Below are 20,973 nucleotides of genomic sequence, written 5' to 3'. Positions count from 1 at the left end.
CTTGGAAGGTCATTTACGACCTAAATTCTGATCACAACTTGATTATTATTGAGAATGCCCTAAAATCAAACATCGACATTCAACGGCGTTGTTATACGAATTACAAAAGAGCTTCCTGGGACGACTACCGTCTCGCTCTAGAAAAATCATTGAATGATTTCGACATTATCAACTTCCGTTCGACTGACGCAGCAGTCAATTATGCACTTATCATCTCCACCTCCAAAAAATTCATTCCTCAAGGAATTATACAAAATTTCTCCCAAAGTTACAGCCACGAAGTAAACGCCCTTATAAAGACCCGTAACAAACTGAAACGGGAAAATGGACAATCTGCTGTGTCCTTTATAGAACTGAGGAATCTAAACAAACAAATCACTGCTGCCATAAATCGGCATATTGACTCGAAGTGGAGTCAATTTATTGCTTCTATTGATTACAGATCCAATTCCTCCAAAATTTGGTCAACCCTTAAAGGGATGAATGAACTGATGTTCGAAAAGCCAAAATCGCATGAGTCTGTTGTTTCTCGTCCCCGTTCAGATACGCCACTCAATCCGGTTCAGCAGGCTAACACACTAATGAAATATTACACTTCATTAAGTCACAAAACATCTAACAAAAACGACCGGAAAGTAACCAAATCTCTTAGAAGTAACCAAATCTCTTAGAATATGGCAAAGATTCTATGCCGCCTTTCACTGCGGAGGAAGTCTCGCAATGCATTAAAAACTCCAAAAACTCCCCTGTAACTGGCCCTGACAACATTTCAATCTATCATCTCAAAAGACTAGGCCCTAATGCTATCAAAGCAATAGTCTCTATTTTCAACAATTCTGTTGCGAAAAACGAAATACCATCCCTCTGGAAGAAATCATGTATCATTCCATTGATCAAACCAAACAAACCGGCTGGCATTCCAAGTTCCTACCGCCCAATCTCTCTTCTGTGCACGCTAGCTAAAATCCTTGAAAGACTAATCCTTGCCCGAATATCCAAACATTTGCCAACTTCCCATACTCAACATGGTTTTAAACCACTGCACTCAACAACTACTCACTTAACAACACTTTCGCAATCTGTGCTGGACGGCTTCAATGAGAAGAGACCCCCAAAACGAACAGTACTAGTTTCAATCGATGTCTCAAAGGCGTTTGACAGCGTCCCTCGGTGTGGACTCATCAACAAAATTTTAAAGACAGACCTAAACTCAAACCTCAAATCCTGGCTTGCAAACTTCTTATCGGGTCGAATGGAATACGTCTCCCTTATGGACCACTGTTCAAAACAACGCTATCTTCCAAATGGGGTACCGCAGGGTTCTGTGTTGTCCCCTTCCCTGTTCAACTTATATTTACATGACTTTCCGGCTAATGACCAAAACAACTTGACATTATCTTACGCAGATGACATTATCATTGCTTCTAAACACGCAGATTATATATCAGCCTCTCTCAACATCCAGAAACAATTATACTCCGTTGAGAATTGGTTCATTGAAAACAGACTCGAGGCTTCGCCCTCGAAATCATCGGTCACCATATTTTCTTTCGACAGAAGACAATCAAACCTTCACCCGAAGTTATCTCTCTTTGGTTCTGACCTCCCACTATGCAAAAACCCTACTATCCTCGGCCTTACTTTTGATCCAACTATGTCCTTCAACAAGCATGCCTCTAACATTTCTGACAAGGCAAACAAACACACAAACATACTAAAAGCATTAAGTGGTCACATTACAGGCGCTCAGAAGCCACTCCTCAAACGAGTTTACAGACAATACATACGGCCCATATTAAGTTATGTGAGTTCAAGCTGGGCGCCCTGCCTATCCATAAACTCGACAATGACACTTCAATCAGTACAAAACAAGGCCATGTGCACAATATCTGGGTGTCTGAAATCAACCCCAATTGATAATTTGCCAATTGAAGATCATCTAAATATGAGAGGAACGCAATTTTTATTTGCATCTCGAATTCCGTATCATCCATGTTCTGCTTTAAATGTGCCAAACGGAAATTCCCGTTCAGTGAAGAACACGCCGGCGAATCTATATTTCCGGATCCTTGCTAAAGTTGATGGCCTGCACCAATATCTATATCCAATGAAGAGAATTCATGATTCGATATCTACGTCAGCTATTCTTAAGCTGACGCCTAACTCTGTACTCAATAAACCTCCTCCTGACGTTCACTGTTCTGAATTGCTTCTCGACCGTTCGGCTCAGACAAACTTGGCTCGTTTCCGTTCTGGTCATCACTCCTCATTAAACCACTATGCACACAAAATGGACATCTCGATCTCCCCCTTTTGTCCCATTTGCCATGCTGACGAGCACACAACCGCCCATCTATTCCGCTGTCCTGGTCTTCTTTCGCTCCGTAAAAAATTTGCCATTCACTCCCCGGAGGTCCTATGGGAGCAACCTGGGAGGGCGCTGTTGTTTCTGCAAGCTGCTGGTCTCATAACTTAATGTGAGATCGGGGTTATGCAACAACAACAAGAAATTAGTCGAGAGCCTAAGGCTCAGCTCAACGACGTCGCGCTGCGTATTGAATAGCAATTCTCGAAAGCACACCGACCGAAATTTGTTTATGACAGTAGTGTTTGTTTGCAGTGTCGTGTTCACTCCTATTTTAATATTAAATCGACTGAACTGTGTGAAATATGTAAATTTTGAAATTACTTATTTTGAAATTATTGTTTGAAAGATATCGACAAATTTGTAAATTTGTTACTCTACTTTAAATTCTCTAGTCAATGGTCTTAAACTCACACGGTTCGACTTCAATCAATCCGTAATTATGTATTGTGATTCATTGTCCATTTATCACTTTAAATAAATTTCCTCTATTTTCAAAATTCTCGATTTTGTCTTTTACATTCCCGGTTCTTTGTCTTTTTGTAGATTTAGGTCCCAATCTCAGGAAAAAACGTATTTCCACGCTTGCCGGTGATATTATTAATAATACTTCTTTTGATATCCATTAAAGACTCTTTAACTCAGTTATATCTTTACACCAAATGTATAAATAATACAATTTTCATCCTCCTTTCACACATTTCGTGTTAATTCTCCCTTTACTGTACCCAGATACCTCTCTTATCATATTTTTTATGCCGACAAGTGCACTAAGATTAGGTCTCGTTTAAATACGAATAAAACTACACCAAGTTAATAAAATCAAAAATCATTCCCATTTAGAATACTTCCGGACATCTTTCAAATCCAAGACGACTCCCTTGGGAGGATAATCCGCCTCCAAACGCAAAATATCCTGGTATATCTCAATTTGCTCATCCAAGGGAATGCTTTCTCGATATTTATCCATAAGATCGAACTCCGACCAAACATTTCGATTTTTCTTTACTCGTTTATCCATTCTGGGAGTCATAGTTAATGGAGTTATTCCTTTGAGTCCGTATATTTCCCAATAACTTGTCCAGGGAGTCGATTTTAAAGTAACTTTTAACGGATTCACTGGAACAGGAGCATCTGGTGATAAAAAAACTGGTTTCATATCTTCTGGAAAGTAGCTATAAGACAAATCAGCATCCCGAAGATATAAAAGATGGCCATCAAGTCTTTTTTCAAGTTTTATCACATCGATCTGTTGGATGCATGGATTATACATATCATACATAATTTCAACTCCTAAAAATGAAAACCAATACTAACCCAAGTCGTCAATGACGTTTCTTAAAGTAAAGTTATGTCTAAGCCCATATCCCTTTCGCTGTATACATATTCCCAAAAACCGCGTTGACTTGGAAGGAGCACCTTTATCGGCCACGACAACCGACATGATACTTCCTACAAATCATAAATTTAATTACCTACGTAGAAAGTTGGCACTTTTATGACAGAACGTCGCATTATCATGTCACGACGTTCAATTTTCTCGCAAAGGGAATCCCGATGAATCTTGTTCTGAGTAGGCAAGAACTCGACATAACCATCACTTTTAGTTTTTTTACAATTTTTACAGTTTTTGACTGATTTGTAGCAGTTCTTCGTTATTATATTTTTTAGTGACATTTTCCGAATAAGAGGGATTGAACCTTCCAGCAATTTTTGACAATCTGAAGTTCTCCATTTCTTCAGGCGGCAGATACCATTTAGTCCTGAGAAACCTTCAGAGACTAATCATATATTTTAATAGCTTACTGTAAAGAAAAGATATTTTTTAAACTTGCCGAGTTACATTTTCTTAGCATGCTTCACGTTAGAATTAAAATTTATTAATAAAAAGTTGTATTCCCATTCAATTAAATATAACTTTATTGAATTAACAAACTAATTATTTGATCCTGAAAAGTTTCACAACAGATTTTCCTTATTGTTTGGGCTTAATTGAGGCAAAAAAAAAAGCTGATGGAAATACCTTCTTCTTTCAAGAGTGAAAAGTGCCTGGTTTGTGACAGAAAAGACTAAAATTCAAGAATCTCTTTCTTCCTTGCGTACTTCTCTTTTGTTCACCATAGGATTAAAACCAGTGTCGTCATTAAAAAACGTGGACATGACTTTGAACATACTATGTTGTAAATTCTTAACTATGCGATCAGGTGCTGGTCTGGTCATCACTACGCAGACGGACCGTTCATTCTTTCAATAACTTCTGATTATTTTAGCATTGCAAACTAATTATTCAGATAGTTAAAGTTGGCTTGTTTATCATTTCTCTTCCTAGTTAAGATTCGTAAATATTAGTTTTATTCCTCAAAATATTATATTAGAGATGATTCTGAGCAAACCACGTCAAACAATAAAGTAAGGATATTGGCTTGTTGATTTGTTCATTCTTTGCCATTTCCATCGCCTCTTCGACTGACATGTCCATCACCTGAATGAATTCGTCATCAACCCCTCCACCAAAAGAAACGTGATTTTCTTGGTTTACTTCAGCGTAAAATAATGTTAGTTTCACTCCTGACGCAGAAATCCTTTAGTCGTCTATAAAATAAAGAACGTGGAATTTATGAAAGCCAATTGATCGGGAGCAATGCAATAACCACATTCTTCCAAAATTTCTTCTGCACAGATTTCTGTGAGATTCTTTCCAGGTTTATCGACCAGTCCACTGCAAAGTTCAATTGTATATCCATCTGATAGACAGGCTTCATTTGAGTCTATTTTGTCGTTCACTTTTAATTTGTGTTGTCTCTTCCGGCATATCTCATTGAGGTATACCCCTAAAACTATTAATTTCATATACCTGGTCTGAACTGTTTAACAAATACCAACTTTTCCGTTGTCTTGTTAAAAATTAAAGCAGCAACCCTAAATTTTTGAATTTTTAAATAAACGCTTCGTGTCCGATAATAACATCCCAATATCTCTTTACTCCATTCTATAAATTTTTATTATATTGTTTATAACATGAATAAAATTCATTCTATGGAGTTGTACATACTTCGAGTCAGTAGCAGGAACAATTGAAATGTCCTTAATATCCATCTAAAAGTTTTTTTTACTACAAACGGATGCCTACTTGACTTATCAATAGGGTTATTTGATTTTATTAATAATTCAAAAACAATTTATTTTGTATGAACTATTCTAAAAAATTCTAAAAACTAAATTTATTTAACATTATTCAAATTATTTTAACTTGAATTTATTTCCTTAGTAGTTTTTATCTTTTGTTTGTCTTCGACCATCATGCTCTCCAGTTATTTAAATCTATTTTTCACCTTTTTGATTTTTTAATGTTTCCAACATACATTATGTGGGAAAATATTAAATTTTAACTATGTTATGCAGACCACCGAATTATTAATTCTATTCGAGCCAATGCCTGATAAATATTATTTTGACTTTTCTAGAAGTCGATGCAATGATGATCTACCTTTACATTGTGACACAAGACGATTAAGCAAGGGATTGATTCTCACTCGTTTCAGAGAATTATTGTCATATGTTAATGAATTTTCTAACGAAAAAACAAACATTGGCATTTTATTGAAACTCCTAATTGGACTTGCCATTTTTAACGGATATTACCACAAAAATGAATAAACTTAATTTAGAATTACAGGGGAAGATTTCGGCTGATTTTTTGTTTGCTTAATTTATGCTTGAAGGACTTGTTTTTCTGTCAATTCACGACGCTTGTTGGTTCCTGGAACACCATCAGTTGAGGATTTGTGTCGTGCACAAAAACACTGCCACAAGTAACTCGAAATACGACGAGGATTGTCTAGTTTACTTGATTACTTATCCAAAATTAATTTTCAGTTAACATATCTATCATAAACATAATACTGACACTTAGGTTTACGGCATTACAAAATAGGTTAATTTAGGATTAATAATAAATCTGATTAACTAGATAATCTAGCCCACAGTGGTATAAATCTGAATAAATGAAACGGATATGCTCTTTGAAGGATGATTATAGTAGTCGTCAAGAAAATGCGGCCTAAATCATGAGTTGTTATGGAAGTGAATTTTTGATAGGTCGTAGCGATAGATGGCGGCGTCAGTAGCGATAGCGCAAATATTATATAAATTAAATTTCCGTAATGCGGTTAGACAAATACAAGTGTGACATAATGAGTGGTAATTTATACTCTTGAAATAGACTTAAGAACCTGAAGATTTGTTTGGAGAAGGAATTGGAGAGTATAAAGGTGTTTAATTAAACTGGATTTTTTAGAGATAGAACTCAGTGTTCAGAAATCACCACAATTCAAAATAGAAGGTGAGTTTATGGTTAAAAAGACATGAAAATAATGTATATAAAATAATTAGAATCAATACTTGACACAAATATTCAAAGAATGCAAACTATCAGTCAGCCTGGTTTGTTAATTTATAAATCATAAAAATAGGAAGTTTGGCTCAACCAAAATCTAGGATTCAGTTTATTGCTCAGGAAGACGGTAAATATTATAATCCATTGTTCAAAGATGAACCAGATCTTGAAGATCAACGGAGTCCGGATATTCCATTGGATCAGGGTACAAAAGATGGTTAAGAATATTAGGGGACACGCCGTTGTTTCAAACTATAGCCATTCCAAGTTATCAATATTTTTATTATTAACAAGGCGAGATTCAGGAAGAATCAGTTGAAGGAAAAACGGTAGAAATAGATAGTGATAATCAATCAAGTGGTTTTTAATTGCCATTAGTGTATAATTAAGATAAGCCCCAAAACCCTGATTTGGGATTATACCAAGAGACTAAATTAGGTAAATTACATTTTTAAACCAAGTAGATGCTTTCGATAATGATCGGAAAGAAGCTGATATAAATATTGAAGGTAAAACTTCTTAAGACATCAACATAGTTCTAAGCGAAAATGAAAATACCGATATTAGCGTGACTCTACAAAGCGACGAAGAATTGAGTCAAACTGAAAAGCTAAACCAAATAGATTCCCTTAATCAAATGGATAAAATAAAAAGTAATTCAAAAATATTTAAGATAAGCTAACGTAGATTGTGAAATGAGTTTGCAGGATACTGATATTGGCGATATTAAAGAAGTAGCTGTAGATGGACAGATAAGAAATTCCGAATCAAATATTGCAAGTTCGGATCCTGGTGATGTAAATTGTACCAAAAATGAGAATGATGAAAAGATGGAGGTTAACATTGTGCAAGATGAAATCTGTTTTTATTTTTCATTAAATTCATTTAGTAACATCAACAGATGCCACATTTTCAGAAGATCTAAATATTCATAGTAATACAGCAATACAAAAAGAAGACTGTTCCGACAATGAGAATTCTGAGACAATGGAAATCAAGGTTGTTCAAGACGAAATAAGTTTAAATTGTTAAGTTGGAACTTTTTTAGTAAAACCTGAGAAAGCCGGAATCTCTATAGATCAAAATAATAAAGAAGATAATAATATCATCTCTCCCTTACGTACTTTTTGTTTTGAAAGACTAGTAGAAACCTGTGCCGAAATAGACAATGAGGAAAAGTTTGATGTCCAGATCGTACAAGATGAAATTTTCTTAGGTACATTAATTTGTTTATATTTAAAAAAAGATCAATCTGAAAATAAGATACTAGCTGAAGAAATAGAAAACTTGAATGATGAAACGACATTGAGTATTTAATTTAATATTCATGAAAAGGTGGTATGGAATCTATTGAAAGAACTGAAACAAATAAAGAAGTCACAGAGGAAACGGGTTACGAGGGAAAAGGTATTGTTTTTTTACATTTAAAGAATCGGATAATGCTGAAAAAGAGAAATCCTATATACCAGAAGTTGTCGAAAAAGATAGCGAAAATAAGATAGAAGCCAAAAGTCTAATCGACCAGGAAAATAGTGATGGGAATGAAATTGGTTTTATTTAATTCCGTCAAATTTAGATTCAATTTCGAATGAAATCAGTGTAGAGCAATTTACTAAAGTTGATGTACCGCTTACTGACAGTCTGGTAGAAGAACGTCATATATGTGAAATTGGAGGTTCTGAAGATGTCCAAGGAGGTAAAACCTTTTATTATATCCAAAGAAATAATCGATGACAAGGTTGAATCTGAAATTGACAAATTAAATATTAAAGACGACTTAATAAAATGTTTGGGATTCATCGAATATCACTTCTAGATGACTCAATTCTGATTCAAAATGATGACCAGGAAAAAAAAGAAGTCAACATTATTATTGCGAGTGACGATGAAGAAGGCGAAAACAACGATGGTTTGTTCAAATTTATTAATACTAGTTTCCATTTCTTTGCAAACAGTCCAAGATGACATTTGCACAAATAAAGAGAGTGCTTCTAAAGTGCTAGAAACTACAACAGAATGTTTAAAAAACATAGTTGAAGCAGGTGCAAAATCGTGTTTTTTATAAAAGACGACTCTAACAACAATGAATTGAATGATATAAAACTTATAAGTGACTCTAGTGAAGAATATTTAAAAAAAGATTTCATAGAACTAGGTTGTATTTAATAACGAAAATAAAGATATATTGGACGGGAACTTTACAACGAAAGCAGTTCCTGGAATATTTTTGAATCTAGACGACGATACTCCCCTTCTGTCTCCAAAAGGGCCAAGGCCTAAGAGCAATTCTGGTATTTTAAAAGCTCTCATTTTAGATACTGAGGAAATGGGAATGCAAACAAGTACTTAATTAAAATAACATTATTTTAGCTCCAGATCCAATTCCATCAGATTTAGTAACTTTTTCTGAATTTATTTTAGCCGCAATTTTATCGTTTTCTTGTTATCGGAAACAAAAACTCTGGAAAATCCTCTTTACTTAAGCTCATAATTAAACCCCAAAATTTGACGGAAAATTATGACGTAAGTCAAATTAATTACTTCTAGTTTGACTATATTACATGTAAATGTGGGGATACCGAATTTGGTGAAATTAATTTTAGTGCCATCGAAATTCCTGGTTGCCTTGTTTCTGTATGTTAAGGAGATCCAAATTGTTATATACCCAACACGTCTTTCTATAAAAATGCTGATGGCTACATTATATGCACGGATTCAATCGACTCTGAATCCTTGGAAAAAGTCAAGTTATGGAAAGAAAGAGTGGATGAGAGGGTGTATAACATAGACTCAACACCAAAAACGAGTTTATTGGTCATAACAAAGGTTTTTGTTATGTAATTTTTTTAGTCTGATTTAATAAATATCGGAGAAATAGAGATCAAACAATTGAATGGTTTCTGTGATCAGGAAAAGATAACATGTGGCTGGATATCCACATCGGTTGCACAGAATTTTAATGTAACAAATGCTTTTTATCGAATCATTTCCGAGGTATGACTAAGTCATCATTTTAGTTGTCAAAAAAATCAACACCTAATCCTGAATATGCAGAAAGTGTTCTTTCTGAATCGCCAAGGGAACCTAAGAATAGATGTTGTTAAATGTTAGGATTTGAATTCTTTATTCTTTAATTATCTTACTAAATAATCTTTAGTTTCTTTTTTTAAATTAATACATTCGCACCTCGACATAAAGTGTTCCAAAAACTGGGATTTTGTCGAAAAATTAACACCGATATAAATTCAATACTTTAATTAATACAATAAAGTCATAAAAATCATTATTTGTTGGAAATAATAATTAATTAATCCTATTTCCATTCTATTTCCATATCAAACAGGCATTAATTCTATTTCCATATCCATTGTTTTTCTCAAACTGCTGAATAAACTTCATTTAAACCAGTGATTCTCAAGTGCGGCCCCTGGGGCCGCATGCGGCCCCTAGGATTTAATTTGCGGCCCCTAGGTTTTATAAATGTTTTATTTTTTAATTTAATATTTTTAAATTTTATGAATAAAAAAATGTCACGTTTTTTATTTGTTGTTGTGATGTCTGATTCTAAACGTTGTCGAAAACTTTCCGAGGAAAATAGGATTTTTCAACACATCTGGGAAGAAAAATATTTCATTATTGAGATCAATGGAAAGGCTCTTTGCCTAATATGCCATTCTATTATTGCAACTCTAAAAACGTATACAATCGAACGGCACTACCGTTTCCACTCTATTCTTTATGACAAATTCACTGGTGTTTCTCGGACGAAAAAACTAAAACAAATGAAAGAAGATTATTTAAAACGATCATTTACTTTCAAAAGTGGCACATATTCGTCTAATATTAACCTGGCATCATACAAAATTAGTTACCTATTGGCTAAAAATATGAAGCCTTATTCTGATGGCGAATTATATAAAACGGCAATCGAAATATTTGCATCGGAATGTTGTTCGCCCGCTGTTTTCGATATTGCACACAAGTTACCTCTAAGTAACGATACTGTTACTAGAAGAGTCAGTGATATATCTGATAATCTGATTAACGAACTTTTACAGTATGCAAATTGTTTTGTAATTTTTAGAATTTGTAAAGATTTTCAATATTATTCTTTTGCGCTTGATTGTTCCAAAGATATTTCAGATATCGAACAATTAGTAGTGTTTATAAGGGGAGTAACATCTGACTTTCGAGTATACGAAGAATTTTTTTCATTGAATTCACTTCACGGAGAAACTAAAGGAACACAGATTTTTTCTCCAATTGTGAAATTAATTGAAGATTATCAACTGGATCCAAAAAAATTAGTTTCAATTTCAACTGATGGAGCCCCTTATATGATTGGCAGTAAAACTGGTTTTCGTGGACGTATGAATAAATGGAGGTGTGATAATAACTGGACTCCAGTATTATGGCATCATTGCATTATTCATCAGGAAAACCTAATTTCCAAAAATATTAAAATGGAAAATGTTTCTGAAGTAGTGATAAAAATTGTCAATTGGATTCGGGCGAACGCCTTGAATCACCGAAAATTTAAAACATTTTTAACTGAAACCGATTCGGATTATGGCGATGTCCTTCTTTTCTCAGTAGTAAGATGGTTAAGCCGTAGCTCTTGTCTCAAAAGGTTAATTTCTTTTATATTTAGATTTTATCAACTTCTCCCTGAAATTATTTTATTCACTGAAAATAAAGTGGACAATGCATTATTGAAAGACAATAGATGGGTAGCAGATTTAGCATTTTATGTGGATCTATCGGTGCATCTGTCTGCCCTAAATGTCGAACTACAAGGGGAAAATAAGCTAAATTATCAAATTTATGGATATATAAATGCCTTCGTTAAGAAATTAATTTTATGGAAAGCGCAGATATCAAATAATGATTACACACATTTTCCTTATTTGTCAGAAAATTCCGAAAGTGGCTCAACTGATAAATATTTAAAAATAATTGAAGATTTAAATTTGCAATTTGATGCAAGATTTCAGGTTTTTAGTATTTAATTTAAGCTGACAGAGCTTTAAAGAAGGTGCAAATTCAATGAGATTATTTGCATCTCCATTAATTATGAAAAGTGAGGAGGTTTCCGGGATTTACCAACTGGAATTGATTGATTTGCAAAATGATGTTGAACTGAAAAGTTTGTTCAACAACATTTCAATAATTGACTTTTATTCGAGAATTCCAGAGAACCGATTTCCGAATTTAGTCAATAATGCAAAGAAAAATTTAGCAATGTTTGGATCAACATATGTCTGCGAATCGACATTTAGTAAACTCGTTCGAATTAAAACAAAGTTTCGCAGCAGATTGACTGATACTCATCTGAGTGATTTGTTACGTACTTCAACAAGTAGAATTAAACCTAATTTTGATTATTTGGTTAATAAATAATTCTTAAAAATTATTTGCGGCCCCTGTAAATTTTTTTTTTTAATTTGCGGCCCCTGAGCAAAAAAGCTTGAGAATCACTGATTTAAACCATCAAAAATCTTTTAACGAACTTAGGGCAATGTCTAAAACTGATTCTTCCAATTCGTTTTTTTTCAACATCAAAATTTTTTTCCTTAATGTTTTCCATGGTTCCTGACAGATTATCAAACACAACAGGACTTTTATCTCAGAAAGTATTTCATTTCAGTAGGTATTATCCCAGCAATTTCACAAGATATATCTGCTCTTAACTGGCGCAAGCAAAACTTCAAGCACCTACGGGCTTATGGCAATGCGAATGTGCTGTTTTACAGAATACATTTCTTTAACATTTCAATACTACTATTAATGATTTTTGTGAATTAATCTCAAAAAATCTACACCCCTCGACATTAAAATCCGGACAATTAATAAATCGTCATTTTTATCATCAAATTTAGAAAAAAAACCTTTGAGCATAATATTTTTTTCTATATTTTTATATTCAAAAAATATATTTACAAAAGTTTTATAAAACGTTATTTAAAAGCATAAAACGTGTTTTCAGTGGCGTAAAATTCCGGACACTTTTGCTATTATAGTTAAAGGAGCTAATTTTTTTAAATATTTTAGAAAAAAATTAATGGATTCTTTTTGTAAAGGACAAATTATTTTTTATTACCAGCAAAATTTTTCTTATAGGAGAATTTCTGATATCCTCGGAGTTCCGAAATCGACAGTTTTCGATGTTGTTCGAAAATACATAAAGTCAGGAACCATTTATAGAAAAAGTGGGTCTGGAAGAGCAACATTGCTCAATACAAACGAAATCAAAATATTAGTGGAACTTTCTGAAGCCAATAGTGAAAAATCTGCTAAAGACCTCGCTCTAGAAATGGAAACCATCACTCAAAAAGTAATTTTCCCCTGAACAATTACCCGGAATTTAAATAAGAATGGTTTATTTTGAAGAGTAGCAAAGGAAAAACCATTGTTAAGTAAAAAAACATACTCAAAAGATATGAAATATTGAAAATATTCGTTGGTATGTATGATGAAGGATGGAGATAAGTCATTTTTTCAGACGAGTGTACTTTTGAAGTTTATTATGCACCAAAAAGAAAAATAATATACCGAAAAAGGGGAAATAAATTTAAAAATTCAAATTATCACCCAACTGTTAAGTGTGGTGGCGGCAAAATTATGGTCTGGGGATGCTTTTCATATTTTGGAATGGGTTCGTTATGTTTCATCGATGAAAAAATAAACTCAGGACAATATATAAACAATCTTGCTAACAATCTGGAAAAATCAGCCATTAAAATGGGATTAAACAGCTTCATATTCCAGCAAGACAATGCCCCATGTCATACTTCGAAAGCAACAAAGGAGTATTTTTTTGCAAACAAAATTAATTTACTCGATTGGCCGGCACAATCCCCCGATATGAATCCCATTGGACATATTTGGTCAAAAATTAAATATGAATTATCGAGGGATGATACAGAAAATCGACCAAAAAATAAACATCAACAAAAGGATAAAATATTAAAAATTTGGAATAAAATTTCAATTAATTTTTTTCGAAAATTAATAAATTCGATGAAAACTCGTAGTTTAGAGTTATATAAATCGAGAGGAAAGCATATTCCTTACTGATATTTTATTTTTTGACATTTGTCCGGAATTTTTTGTCTTAAAAAATCGGTTTTTGCTTTATTCTCAATATTTTAAAAAGACATGGATAAATATTATAAAATTAAAAAATATAGATGATATTAGCATGCTTAAGTTTTTAATTTAATAAAATTGATAATAAAAATGACGATTTATTAACTGTCCGGATTTTAATGTCGAGGGGTGTACACCTATGCAACAAATAAATTCAATTTAACGTCTTCGAATAATTATATAAACTATTATTATATTTTTTAATAGTTTTATTAATTTTTTTTAGGTCTTATAGGTCATATTTTTTTTGTTAGGTCATATTTATATTTATTAAATCATATATTTTTATTAATCTTTGTTTAAATTTTGACAATAACACGTTTTCACACGTTTTGGTAGTTGCCCGCTTAAATATTATAGATTTTCACATGCCGAAACAAAAGCAATCTAACAATCAAAAGTTAAATAAAATAATTAAACGATACCCGTCTGAATTTCAGATTGATTCAGCTGGACGTTTATTTTGTTTGAAATGCTCAGTTTTTGTTAATTTTACGAAAACGTTTAATGTGGTGCAGCACAGGGAAACTACCCGGCATAAAAAGGAACAGACAAAATTTCAAACGCAACTCAACACTTTTCCGAAACTTGAAGCAAAGAAAAATTTCGGAATTTGCTTAGTCGAAATGATGACGAAGGCGAATATACCTTTTCACAAAATAAGAAATGAACACTTTATTAATTTTTTTAATAATCTCGGATTTACTGTTCCCAGCGAAAGTTGGTGCAGAAATATAGTTCCAGATTTGCAATATCAATTGATTGAAATGCTTAAAACAATTATTTCTGGAAAAGATATATTCATACTTGTTGATGAAACGGAAATCAATAAACAGAAATTTGTTAACGTTCTTTGTGGGACTATTGAAAGTCCTAAAAAAATTCATTTATTAAATTGTTTGGAAATTGAAATTTGTGATGCATCTGCAATTTGTAGAATTGTGGATGACACAATTCGAATTTATGATATAAAAAGGGAAAATTTTTTATTATTTATTTCTGATGCTGCCCGTTATATGACTTTAGCAGCGAGTACATTGAAGGTTATGTATATTAAAATGATTCATATAACTTGTTTTGCTCATCTTCTGCACAATTGTGCATTAAAGATTAGAGCACATTATAAATATATTGACGACTTAATCTCGTCTATCAAAATGTCGATTGTAAAAAATCCCTCCCGGAGGAGTCTTTTTACAGTTATTGGACTTCCACCTGATGTTGTTCTAACAAGATGGGGCAGCTGGTTGGACGCAGCAAAATATTATAGTCGACATCTTTCAAGGGTTCGCGAAATTGTCTTATCCTATCCAAATTGTGGAAAGATTGTGATGAATGCGAAAAATGCTGTTAGCTCTGAAAATTTGGAGAAAAATCTGGCAGAGTTAATGGCTTCATACAACCCTATTATTGATGAAATCAGAAAATGCCAAGAAAAATTTTATACAATTAAAGATGCAATTGAATTCATTGATTCCGTTAATTTTGGTGAGGATAATTGTGACATCAACAAGTATTTTTTAAAGCGGATAAGTATGTTACCATGGATGAATATTAAAAATGCTAGAATTTCTAGTATTTCTCCAAAAACATTTATTTACTTATGGAAATGTCCTTCAACATCAATATCTGCAGAAAGAAGCTTTTCTATGCTGAATAAATTGCTCGAAAAGGATAGAAACTTCAAGCCAGAAAATCTTAATAATAAAATGGTATGGTGTGTGTCTGTCTGTGTGTCTGTCTGTCTGTGTGTCTGTCTGTCTGTCTGTCTGTCTGTGTGTGCACACCAACTTCAAATTGGCAATACGATGTCCTCGACTTACATGATGAGGTCCTTAAAACCTTCCCCCCAAAAAAATTAAAAAAAAATTTTCTGCATTTTGGTTAAAATGAACAACTACAATGTCCTCGACTTACATGATGAAGTCCTTAAAACCTTCCCCCCCAAAAAAATTAAAAAAAAATTTTCTGCATTTTGGTTAAAATGAACAACTACAATGTCCTCGACTTACATGATGAAGTCCTTAAAACCTTCCCCCCCAAAAAAAATTAAAAAAAAATTTTCTGCATTTTGGTTAAAATGAACAACTACAATGTCCTCGACTTACATGATGAGGTCCTTAAAACCTTCCCCCCAAAAAAAATTAAAAAAAAATTTTCTGCATTTTGGTTAAAATGAACAACTACAATGTCCTCGACCTACATGATGAAGTCCTTAAAACCTTCCCCCCCAAAAAAAATTAAAAAAAATTTTCTGCATTTTGGTTAAAATGAACAACTACAATGTCCTCGACTTACATGATGAAGTCCTTAAAACCTTCCCCCCCAAAAAAAATTAAAAAAAAATTTTCTGCATTTTGGTTAAAATGAACAACTACAATGTCCTCGACTTACATGATGAAGTCCTTAAAACCTTCCCCCCCAAAAAAAATTAAAAAAAAATTTCTGCATTTTGGTTAAAATGAACAACTACAATGTCCTCGACTTACATGATGAAGTCCTTAAAACCTTCCCCCCCAAAAAAATTAAAAAAAAATTTTCTGCATTTTGGTTAAAATGAACAACTACAATGTCCTCAACTTACATGATGAAGTCCTTAAAACCCCCCCCAAAAAAAATTAAAAAAAAATTTTCTGCATTTTGGTTAAAATGAACAACTACAATGTCCTCGACTTACATGATGAAGTCCTTAAAACCTTCCCCCCCAAAAAATCAAAAAATTATTTTCTGCATTTTGATTAAAATGAACAACGCGAATGTCCTCGACATTCATGATGAGGTCCATTAAAACCTTCAAGGCAAAAATCTCACGTATTAAGAATATCCTTGATGAAAACGACAGCGAGAATATTAACAATGATGAACTCCCAATTATTCGCGATAAAGAAATTCAATTCATCCTATGTTTTTCTCTTTAAAATTAAATGCATATATCATTATCGACCATGAATCAAAATTAAAGCTATTATCATATTTGACTTTGACAGAATGTGCAATCACAGATTGCACGACTTTGAATAGAGTGTGCAATTAACAGATTTTGAAAAACCACTTTGATAGTTGAAACCAGATTAGCACAATCATTAACACAATTTACCACCAATTGACGCACGACCTTGAATAGAGTGTGCAATTAACTGATTTTGAAAAACACTTTGATAGTTGAAACCACATTAGCACAATCATTAACACAATTTACCACCAATTGACAGCGCAATCAGAAGAATTTGCGTAAAAATATTAGCTATTTAGTTAAGTTTTTCGTGAAGATAGAATTTATTTTCGGTATGCCTCTTTTCCTAAATTTTTTTATTATTCAAAAATAATTTTTTCAATAGATAACCGAAAGAGGGAAGACGACCTTAAAAAAAGAAGTTTTTCGTAAAGATAGAATTTATTTTCTGTATGCCTCTTTTTTCCTAATATTTTTTATTATTCAAAAATAATTTTTTAAATAGATAACCGAAGGAGGAAAAATGAAGCTGAAGAAAGATGGCTAACGTAATAGAGGCGACGATATTAACAGGTAAGTATTGAGGTGAGGATGTTTATATTCCACGAATTCCGATAATTTCTGATGAATTACCATTTAGATTTAAAAGGCTGCAATTTCCTTTGAGGATGAGTTTTGCAATGACAATAAACAAGGCCCAGGGACAGTCATTAAAGGTAGTTGGGTTATTTTTAGAGAGTGAGTGCTTTTCACATGGACAGCTGTATGTGGGATGCTCGAGGGTAGGCAGAAGAGAAAATTTATTCATATATGCCAAGGAAGGACGGACGACAAACATCGTTTATCAACAGGCGATAGAATAGGGTTACATTAAACCAGGTAGTTTTATACATCTACATAAACTTATAGTTGTTTGATGAAACAGGCCCTCCGCAGGAGCTAGGTCGCGGTGAGCGAAGCGAGCTGCCGAGCTAGTATTAAATATTATACGATGCAATATTATAATAAATTCATTGATTGAAATGTTTAATTTTTTCATATTTTCAAATTCAGAATATCTAAAAATTAAAATTCGATAGGTCATATTTTGATTTTTTAGGTCATATTTTAATATTTTTAAGTTATATTTTAGAATTTTAAAGTCATAAAGTCATATTTTTTACGGTCATATTTCTGGTTGCCCTAGTTATTATACATGAATTTTTAGACATTAATATTCATCAAATTTAGTGAGAAGATCCTAGTGAGAATAGAAGACAACGAGCTATAGTCAATCCACACCTCCAATGACACCAAATACAACAAAAGTTACTTAAAGTAGCTTGTTAGATACAGCTCTACAGGCTTATATGTACTCAACTGTTCTTAACAAGACTCTGTAAAATATTTTATTTGATCCTCGCTAATCCAGTCATTTCCTCACATTTGTCATCAGAAGTGGGTAGAGGGTCTTTATTTAAAGATTCTGACTCATTATTTCGTACTGATGTTATGCACAAGGTGGAAAAATACTTCTTAATTGAATACTTTATATTCCACAAAACGACATGCTCTCGTGGTTCAGACAACATCCCGGTTATTTTTTTAAAAAATCTTGGCGACGGAGGAGTTCTAACAGCTATCTGCAACTAATCGATCAAACAAAATGTGATACTGTCATTATGAAAACAGGCACTAATAAAGTCGACACTGACCTGGAAAACTTAGAGATGACCCCACGTCTTCTAGACCTGTGTCTTTTTATGTTCAATGGTAAAAATCCTGGAGAAATTGGTGCCTAGAGAAATAAAAAAATTTTACCGGAAAGGTCATTTTAACATGGGTTCAAAAATGAAAAATCCACATCCAAATAATTATAGACATTTATTGAATTCATTAGAACTGAATTTGCAAACAAACCCGGATACCTAAAACAGTACTCTCTTCCGTCGATATACACAAAGTTTTTAACTTATTTTCAAGAAGGATTTTATTAAGAAAAATATTTCAAAAACAGTTTACAGGAAAGCTCAAACTATGGATCACCAAATTTCTAAGTGGACAAAGTGGTAGAATGTGCCTCGGAGGACTAAAGTCTATGTCACGTCTTCTGTCCAACGGAGTGTCTTTTTCTGTCTTAAAAATTTTAAATTTGATTTTTCGTACTTTCTAGATTTATTTAATTGAAGAAGCAAATGAATTACAATTGAATTAAGTGGCTGTTTCATTAATAAAGAATTTTGTAAACTTCAAAGCCTTACAAATTCACTATAGATTATATATTAGCAAATCAACAATTATTCCTCGAAATATGAATTTTAATTTATGTAAATTATAAAATTCAGTTGATGTATTCTTACAATACCATGTTAGAAATAGGCTAGAAAAGTAATTCAGCAAACTAACTACAAAATCCCTACATGGCAGGAACGCGAAAAATAATTATCTGAACATTCTCCATTCGAAACCAAACCTCATAAATAATTCAAGAATAAATTACAAAATATGAAATTTTAATAAAATGTCAGTTATTTTAATCAACCCCCAATCTAAAAGACCTAATCGAATACAAATTTGAAGCAAAAAAAATCATTGACTAATTTGTACTAAAATTATAATCAATAACAACGATGTTTATATATATTGAAACCGAAATCTAAAAAAATATTTGATTGAATGTCAGATTCGGAAAAAAGCGACTCGATAACTGACGAGGATGTTTTTCTTGAACAAATTATGTCAGTTTTGGCACAGAATGCTAATCTTATTTTCGAATGCAAGGTAAATATCAAAATTAACCCATTTTTTAAAATAAAATATACACTTTTTAGGTTTGTAAAACTCACGTAAAAGATTTTACTGAGTTGGCTATTCATAAAACGACCACATGCCAATCTTGTTATGGAAGGAGTTGTTCTGAAATTTCTGATGACCCGATAGTAAATAATATTTTTTCTACATCCAACCAAGATTTAATTATTAGGGCGATTCAAAATGAGAGTAATTTTCTAACGTTATTGTAGATACGTCAACAAACCCATTTATTCAACAAATATATGGTTCTAATCCCGAGGTTTTAAAAATTAATTTACATGGCTAGATTCCAAGAGTAACCCCAGTGAGAAATGTCAATCCTCCCAAAAGACGTAAAAAACGTTCTGCTATCAGTGCACCTAATACTTCAAAGGAAGATAAAAGAAAGAAAAAATAAACTTTAGTTTAGTGATTTCATAATAGTTTACATAAAATGGATTTTTTCTTTTATTATATAAACAAATACAAAATAAAGTGAGCTCAAAAAAATTGTTAAAATTTATTAAATTTGAAAGTTATTACTAATTCTGAATTAGTAGTAATGCAATCGTTTTGCAGATTTTTCGAGCATAAGTAATTTTTTTTCTAACTTTCGATCGTACTCTCCACATTTTTCATAAAATCTACGCAGATCTCTACGAATCAGGCCAATTAAACTAATTAAACGACCTAATTTCACAATCTATTCCGCATACGTCGCAATCACAGTCAAGTATCCTTAAAATTATATTAAGAGCTACCCTTCACAATACCTTGGCGAACATTTGTAATGCCTAGTATTAAACTATTTTAATATTAACCTGAATTTAAGATATTTAAATTGTTCAATCATTTCTAAATTTAAAAAATTTGATTCACCTTTTTGTTCAGTCTCTAGCTTATATAGTCTGTTTTTTATATGATAGAGTCTATGATAATTTAACGAATTGTCATAAACACAGTTTTCTATATTCTAAAAAATAAAATTTATTAAAATACTCTTAGGTATTCTAAACAGCCTGTCTGACATGAATAAGGTATTTTTAAACATAGATCAGAATAATGTTTTCTATAGAGATAAGGAGAGTAAAAATTCAATCCGCAATAAGGACAAGAATACATTATTAAAATGGCGATGAATTTGAATATAAAATAAGATGAAAATATCTAATGTTAGACGCAAATAACCAACGCAACTAAAAATATTTGACATAAATGATGTCATTTTTTATGGAAGCGTCATAAGTCAATTGTTTTAGCAGTTATGCAGTCTTTTAAAAAATTTTAGTTAACCTTTCTCGTTTAGGGGCTTTATCACAATGAAAAAGTAAAAAAAAA

At 32.4% G+C, this 20,973-nt stretch overlaps 1 protein-coding gene across 1 annotated transcript; it reads right to left on the bottom strand.

Annotated features, from left to right (window-relative positions):
* Positions 1 to 3,194: 3,194 nt before the first annotated feature.
* Positions 3,195 to 4,042, bottom strand: LOC115231666 (39S ribosomal protein L19, mitochondrial-like). Its single transcript, XM_029801638.1, has 2 exons — positions 3,841 to 4,042; positions 3,195 to 3,658 (listed from the first exon to the last, which is right to left on the bottom strand). Exons 1-2 carry the CDS (start codon positions 4,040 to 4,042, stop codon positions 3,195 to 3,197), a joined length of 666 nt encoding a protein of 221 aa, XP_029657498.1.
* Between the last annotated feature and the right edge of the window lie 16,931 nt (positions 4,043 to 20,973).

The sequence above is a fragment of the Octopus sinensis genome, unplaced genomic scaffold, assembly GCF_006345805.1.
Source record: "Octopus sinensis unplaced genomic scaffold, ASM634580v1 Contig18749, whole genome shotgun sequence".
In the NCBI taxonomy this organism is placed as follows: Eukaryota; Metazoa; Mollusca; class Cephalopoda; order Octopoda; family Octopodidae; genus Octopus; species Octopus sinensis.
The sequence above is the reverse complement of the archived record's forward strand: the minus strand, read 5'-3'. Positions and strand labels throughout refer to the sequence as shown.